We start from the raw sequence: 8,005 nt of genomic DNA on the forward strand, positions 1-8,005 counted from the left end.
CTGCCAAAACATTGTACAGTATTACATTTATTTATTTTTTTATAAATGTAAAAATACATAGACATATAGATAATAAAATATGTACGTACACTGTAGATTTTATAATAAAAATTCTGCGAAATCAAAAAATATCATTCAGCTTGACATTTCTTTTACTATTCGCAAATGATGTCTATTTTATTTTTAATCTCCTGTTTCTACATATTATATGTTCATTATTTATGTTTTGTGCATAGGGTGTTAGTAGGTCTATCGATTGACACGAGTAATCGAATTCTCGTTGCGTCATAACTAAATTTTCAAGCAATTATTACTTATTTATGAAACGTGTACTCGATAAACTGGTATTAAGGTTGCACGCGTGCAGGCATCGTCTGCGTTCGGCTTAATGTCAGCCAACCAAGTTGGCACGAAATACGATAAATGCCACTTTCGCCTTGGAACAACCTATCCTCTCGGGTATCCCTACTTTGCAATGATAATTCGCGCGACCGAATAATAAATCCTTGCGATCTCCTACTCTCAATTCTGCCAACCAGATTCTTCCAGCATCGCATGTAATTATCTTGATTTAAAATAGGATTAAATTTACAAGATCGTGATTAATCAAGTTTTACATAAAACGAGAAAAATGTATGAAGAGTATAATTAGTTAAAAACGAGAGATCGATGATCTTGTAATACTTTAATCCTGATTCTTTTAAATGCATTCTGTTAACTTAGAGGAAAAATTTTTCGGCAGAAGATACAAGATAACGTGTTGTCACGTGATAAATCAAATTGTAAGGAAAACTTGTTTAAAGAAAAATCGATTGAAAAGTGGGAAACGAACGCAAACCTGTTGATAGCTTATATTAACCCAGCAACCCGTATTCCTGCTTTCTTGAATCAGTTAGCGACTCTGGCAAGGCAAAAATCAGCTTCCGAGATAAATCAGCTTTCCATCATTAATCTCGTGACAAGCTCCGGCATGAGGAATCCCGTAATGAGAAGAAATAACTCAATAGATATCCGCGTTTCTCTGAAGCCGCCTGTGTACACGCGTATGCAGGATCTACCGGCTGTATATTTCGGGAAAGAATTTGAACCAGACCTTGTAGCCTCTTCGAAATTCGAAAGTATTACACCCCACCGGATGACTCATACTCGTTTACGTACTGGCCCGAGGGTACGAATGTAAAGAACAAGCCGATTATCGTTCCACGTGGGTTCCATCTGGTCTTACGGTAAGTACCGCTACGACGCTTCGGCGAAGCGCGACTGATCGACGCAGTTATTAACAAAATCGAATTTTTATGCGAAATGATTGAACACTTTTTGCTGCGTATCCAAGTTAGACGTACTCCGATCATTGATCGTAAAACCAAATTACTCCCGCGTTTTCTTTATTTATTATTGTGCATTTTGTGACCAGAACACAATTTCGTAACGTGAGAACGTCAGGATAGAACCTCGAAGAGAACAGACTACGTTTTAACGTTAAAAAAACTCGCGAGCCAAGGATGAAGCCGAGGCAAAAATACCGACGGCGAAACGACGAGGGTTGCGTGAAATTTTTCCTCGAGCAGCCCGCGACGGAAGACGTGGCGCGATAATGTTTAAAGCGTGACCCCGACGCGATGCAGCTCCCGCAAGCGTATTTATAGTTGCTCATTTCCACGCAGAGATCCTCCCGTAATTCTCCAGCCAAACGATTGCCCTTCTGTTCCTTGCCTGTGTTCGTACTTTCGTAATTAAAGAAAAACTCGAGCATTTCTCCTAAGGATTTGCTGGGTATATAAAAGATTAAAGAATGTTCATACTATATGAAAATTAAATTGAATATTATGACTATTGAAAGACTGATAAGAATTATTCTAGGTTTCATTTTTTAAGCTGATGAGTCAGTCTAATTTTTATATTAAATAAAAATGGTTGTTTAAAGATGAACAGTGGGTCATTTCGGCATCGTTAAGGTAGCTAAATCAGTGGAACGTACTTCGCTTCATATTTCATGGCCCTTTCGTATCTGCCAAGGCCTCCGGTAAATATGAATCTTTCAGTGATCGAATTTACCTAAATAATTGAGCGTTCTATGTCGTTTTGAGTTCGAGCGGTCTGTCAACGTTCGACGTGCGGTTTATTTCCATACATGCGACGTCGAGGTTCATATCGGTAGTTGAATTGCCTCTGCACCCATTGTGATCATCGCGACGAAACGGTGTGTCAAGTTCACTGTGACGTAACGCGGACGAACCCACGTGGGCGATAACCGTAAAGGACGGTGGATGCAGATAGATTAGAACATTCGGGTTTCGATCGACTCCCGTGGAACGCGACTGTAGGAAAAACCACCGCCGAGCGAAACCACCCCTTGTCAAGTGTCAGTAGCGAGCCGTCTGTCCATGCTATTGCACGAGTTTCCGTTTATCCGTGTTGATGGTACGCGTTCGTTCAAAGTGAAAGAGAAATAATTTAAAGAAACGTCGAGGTGGATTTCGGCCGACGGGATAACTTTGTACGATCCGTGCAATTTTCGAATGTAAGTCAGCTTAGAAAGTAGATCAACAAGCTTTATCATAATTCGATCTAATCGGTTTTGGATTTCAAAAATTTCTACTTTCGTTTGTCCAACTATGATGCGACTCATATTAGAATTAGGCTGATTAAAAATAAAATGTAATTTGTTTTTAGTCAAAATGTGTCAAGTTTTATTATAATAAATGTTATAATTAACAATTAGCTGGAAATAGTTTGTTTATTAATTGAGCGAACTTGTTTTGTTGACTTTCACTTAAATCGCGATACCTTTGTACTAATTAAAATGAAAGGTGCAAAACGAAAAATGGTAAGACAAGGTTGACCGAATTTTTTCTAGCTTGAAATTGATTACACTTTCGTTGTAGCTTCGTTTCGATGCACTTATCTCGGTTTCATCTGGCAACAAAAATAGTACTGTATCGCATTCTGCCAGTTAACGATGACAAACCGTTGATTTTCTACTTGCAATCGCAATTAGCAGCGAAAGTTTCGCTCGGATTGCGGCAACACGTGTAATTATCATCGTGTAGGTAAACGAACGTGTGCAGATAATTAACCGGTTCGTTGTTGTATTTCGTCGACGGCGTCCGTCGAAAGGCTTTCGCTATTGTGAATACCGGGAAATGAAGCATTTCACTTCGTGATCCAGTCGTAGATCGGATCCGATTGTTCGACGATGATGACCCGTGGGAACGAGACCGATCGCACGTCTCCCAATTTCTCTTTCATCAAATCAATTTCATCGATTACTGTACTATTGCGTTGAAAATCATTCAAAAAACCAGATCATGAGTTTTATGCATTTATAAAAAAGAACTGCATATATAAACATTGCGTATGATTTATAAAAATGTGTAGAATGTTAAAAAACAAACAATAAATTGCGCGTTGCAATACTTGACTGATAACAGAAAATCGTAAATGGATTTGTTTAATCGTTCGCATAAAATACTGCGGTCTATCGTTTATGAGAATATGTGAAGCAACGAATGGTACGATCGATTGTTAAAGGTTGACGAATGGTGCTTATGAAAAATTCGTCGCCTTCCCGAGGCGAGAGAGAAAATGCGAAGAAGGATAAGGGGAAGGGTCGATCCCGCGGCAACAGCCCAGCGGATCATACTACTTCCAGGGGAAGTAGTCCAGGAAAGAGCAGTTCCAGTGTCAGGGTAATCAACAAAGACAGTTTGTTGCAGTCTCGTGGAAGCGAGTAAGTTTTATATTATCTGATAGAATGAAAATTCGTTGTTTCACGCCGTTTTAAAATTCCCATCAGTTGAAAATGATTTCTCATATACATAGAGAAACGACGATTTTTATTCCAGTCGACTTTAATTGATCGCCTCGTGAATAGTTTATCATCCCTAATGCACATTAAGATCCGATCGTTTCAAATCAACCCGCCCCCACTTAGAAGAATTTGTGCTTCTTTTCATTAATCACAATTATAGTGAAAACAAAAAATTTAGATTCTCACTTGTATTACAAAAGTACTTTTGTTCATACAATTTATCGACTCGCATCGTTTTTATGATGACTAGCACGATTAATGAGAGGATGTTCGCGTCGTATGAATTTAGAGAGGAAGAAGAGTCTAATTGTAAGCGTACCGTCGTAAAAGATAAAAAATGAACTTGCATATTTTTAACATGAAACAACTCGACGATATTGTCTTGACTTCCATCAGCAATTTGCGTAAGGGAACATTGTAAGCAAACGTTTACGTAGAAATTATCGATTATCTGCTGGAAATGAAACGTACCGGACGGTCGATGCTGCCAGCTATTAACTACAGTTTCCTTTACATTTTTCTGCAAGCGCTGCATTCCTACGCATCACTATTGTTCAACAATGACGTCTCTTTTATCGACCAATTTATGAATAATTCATAGGCTGTATGCGCATAACTGTATTTTCCTTATTAAGCAAAAATATGTTGCATCAAAGCTCAAATACTGTAATATTATGGCAAGAGTTATAAAAATGGCCAGAAAGTGTTTAATCCAGTCTAATCTCAACGATAACTTGAAACTCTTTTAATTTTCCATTTACGTGTATTAAAAAAAAATTGAGACACAAAACACAAACGTGGAGAACAATAAAAGAGCATGAGTCACTTTCATTGTTAACTAGGGAATTATTTGCATTGCATATCTGTTGCAATAAAGGGAAAACGTGGAGTAGTATTGACTGATGGAAAACTACCGGAAAAATATTATCGTGTCATCGGGAAATCCGATAGAAAACTACTGACTTTTGGAATAATACATATAAATGTAATTACGAAAGATTAATGAATTTCCAAAAAAAGAGCATTGACAAATGATTGACATTAATACACATTCCCTCGACTTGAGGGTCAGGCCACAGGTAATCAAAAAGACCGAGCTTTCAGTCGTTCGTTCTAATCCTGAAAAGGATTGTCGCATGTTTCGCTAAACTCACTCAAATCGGTTCGTGTAATGTATCTTATGTAGTTTGCATGTACAACTATATTGATAGACACGTACGTCGTAGTTGCGACACTTTTCGATGCCGTATATTGATTGCGGTGGCTCGCGGTGTCTCTTTCTGCTGGTCAATATCGCAGCGATCGCCGACAATGGTCACCCCTAGAAAAAGACCATCGGGCACGTGAAACGAATTGGTATTTTGTCTGCGAAAATCACCCCTCAATTTTATGATTAAGTAGAAGATAAATAAACAGACTAAAAGCTATAATGGTGTAAGTCACTTTTCGGCCAAGCTGTGACTTGGTTTGCTTTTATGGACGATACGAATGATAATACGTTTAAAGACGTGACGTAAGTCCTAACTTTGCCACTTTACAAACTGAGAGCAACATAATGCAAGTACCATTAATGCCAAGAACAGCTGTACCATTTCCCGTACTTTTCAATCCTGAAAAGTGACTTACACCACTCTAACTTTCACCCCTTTAACTGAACGCCGAAGTTGCAAAATCTATAAATAAACAAATATTAAATATACAGTACACAAAAATAAAGTATATTTATACAAAATTATATATAACGAATTTGTCATACAATTTTGCATAAATGTATAGATTAGAATAAATCCTGAAATTCGATATTCCTAATCGCATAGCACGTTCTTGTTCCAAGTATAAAAACGTGAAAAATAATTTTTGTATAGCCAATACATCCTTAAGCTACGAACTGCGTTTCGTAATACTGTTCAGATTATGTCATACGATGCTACATAGCAAAGGGATTAAATTGCGTTCTTGCCACGTATTCCTACCCCAAGTGCATTAACCGCTACTGACCCTTCCTAATAACCAGGAAAATGTGAAAAGTTTATGGATATATCTACGTGTATTGATTCAACGTGAACAATTTCACAAATCTAGCAGCTTCTACACAATTTAGTCTTCCACGGTCATCACTAGGCATTAGGCATTTGTAGAAGAATTGTATTTCTAGAAAATATGAAAAATCTGTAGAAGGAGTATATATATTGTGCATACAAATCTAATGATCAATTCTGTTCCTTCTTACATTTACAATTGAAATTATTTATACGTCTGGTATGATTAAACGAATTTCTCTCTAAATGCATGTGAGAACTAACGTATTCCTAATTAACAATGGAAAGTATTCATCAATCAAGGCTGTCCAATCGAGGCTTCGTGAATCATTGAACTTGCCACTAATTTTCCATAGCGGATAGAGAAGGAAAAACGAGATCATAAACGAGCCGGGTCAATCACGCGATTTTTCCTCGACAGTTTCGGTTAGCCCGATTGATTGAATCCCGTCAATTATTTAGCTACCGTGATAGGAGATCAATCACGAACCTAACTGAGGGATTATTCCCGTTAAAACGTTCGATCATGATAGACCATGCAACGATTCTACAGTAAACTCTTAGTCTTCTAAACATCGTCAAAGAATTTTCAAATTCTTTTAAACTGAACTCGAATAAAGCTCTGAAAGTAAAATGTAATACACTTTAAACGATGCATACTTCATGAAATGTTTAACAATTTCTATCATTTTTTACGGTGTGCATTTTGATAAATGCGTAACAACTTTTCTAATTATGTCGGTCCGATTTCAGGACGGGCAGCATCGAAAGGCTGGTAGATGGTGACAAGAGAGTGATTGCCACTAAGCATTTGCTTCCAGAGAATAACATAAATGTCGTTGTTAGGTGATTAGAATATTGTTCGATATTCTCAATAGACTCGCATCGTTTTATCGCAACCATTATGGCACCATTTTATCATTCTAGAGTTCGTCCACTTAGCAGTAAAGAAATCAAAACCGGCGACAGCATGGCTGTACAATTTCCTGGAGACGGTCAGATATACGTAAGTTCACCATTTAGCAATCAGATTAACATTTATTTATTTTATTTAAAGGAATTTCTATGTCAATATTTCCAGTTTACATATTTTGCATATTCTTTAAAAGACATTTAAAATATGAGAACTATTAGAGTTTAAATCATTAGAGAAGAAAATTAAGAGTGTAAAGAATTAATGATCGCTTAATCGTTGTTCTTCCACTGACAGTGCGAAGGGTCTCCGAACAGCGGTGACAAGAAGGGCAAATTATTTTCTTACAATGTAGTGTTCGAGCCCACGGCCACTCAGGAGGACATTCTGCAGTTCTGCGGGGTGAAGAAACTGATAGAAATGGCAGTGGAGGGATTCAGCTGCACCGCGTTTTGTTACGGGCAAACTGGTAGTGGGAAAACTCACACCCTCACGGGACCTCCGGAAATGGTTAGCGATTTACTAGCAATTTCACAGTTCTAATCTTTGCCAAGGGACAGTACTTGACTGAACAGTCGTATATGTATATTATAAAACAGTTAGGCAAGTTGAAGGCCGCGTATGAACGTAGCAGAAAGGTTTTTGCTGATCGACGTGCGTAGATAAGATAATGATAGAATAGATAGACAATGTCTGTCTTGTTTGTTGATTGCATAATATTCCACGCGACCACGAAAGACAATTAGGAAGGATATTCGTTAACCTTCCGCTTTCCTGCAAGCTCATTCTAATAAATAACGATTGTTTCCGTTAAACAGTTTGACAGGATGAATCCTTATTCGGAGGAACAAGGCCTGGTCTTCCGGTCCTTTGTCTACCTATTTAAATTATTGCAAGAACGGCAAGGGTGCAATTTTGTGTTGAAAGCCTCGTTCCTGGAGATTTACAATGAGAAGGTCCGTTTAATATCAACGCGAAATTTTTTGACGAGGTTTAGAACATCACTTTCGAACTATGTCCTATAGGTAATAGATCTGTTGAATCCTGGAACCTCCAGGAAACCTTTGATGGTACGGTGGAGCAAGAAGACGCGAGGTTTCTTTGTAGAGAATCTTTTTACGGTTGAATGCGAGGAACTAGACGACCTCCTAGCTGTTCTCGAAGAAGGTGGTCCTTTACCTTTCATACCCCAAACAGGATTGCAGATAAATAATTGAGTCTTTAATTCAGTTGAACACCAAT

General features: G+C 37.9%; 1 protein-coding gene across 3 annotated transcripts in view; it reads left to right on the forward strand.

The window, feature by feature from the left end:
- Positions 1 to 2,235: 2,235 nt before the first annotated feature.
- The window catches only part of LOC108629216 (kinesin-like protein KIF12), an 8,793-nt gene continuing 3,023 nt past the window's right edge, over positions 2,236 to 8,005 (forward strand). The window contains exons 1-7 of one of the 3 annotated variants that reach the window (XM_018031758.2): positions 2,236 to 2,521; positions 3,532 to 3,730; positions 6,604 to 6,696; positions 6,778 to 6,856; positions 7,061 to 7,273; positions 7,582 to 7,719; positions 7,789 to 7,930. In XM_018031758.2, the coding sequence (XP_017887247.1) occupies positions 3,540 to 3,730; positions 6,604 to 6,696; positions 6,778 to 6,856; positions 7,061 to 7,273; positions 7,582 to 7,719; positions 7,789 to 7,930 (856 nt within the window). In that variant the 5' untranslated portion in view covers positions 2,236 to 2,521; positions 3,532 to 3,539. The remainder of the gene's footprint in view (positions 2,522 to 3,531; positions 3,731 to 6,603; positions 6,697 to 6,777; positions 6,857 to 7,060; positions 7,274 to 7,581; positions 7,720 to 7,788; positions 7,931 to 8,005) is intronic. The other 2 variants (XM_018031755.2, XM_018031757.2) reach the window with 2 other exon arrangements.

The sequence above is a fragment of the Ceratina calcarata genome, unplaced genomic scaffold, assembly GCF_001652005.2.
Source record: "Ceratina calcarata isolate Rehan_Ccalc_2016 unplaced genomic scaffold, ASM165200v1 scaffold557.2, whole genome shotgun sequence".
NCBI classification, from domain to species: Eukaryota; Metazoa; Arthropoda; class Insecta; order Hymenoptera; family Apidae; genus Ceratina; species Ceratina calcarata.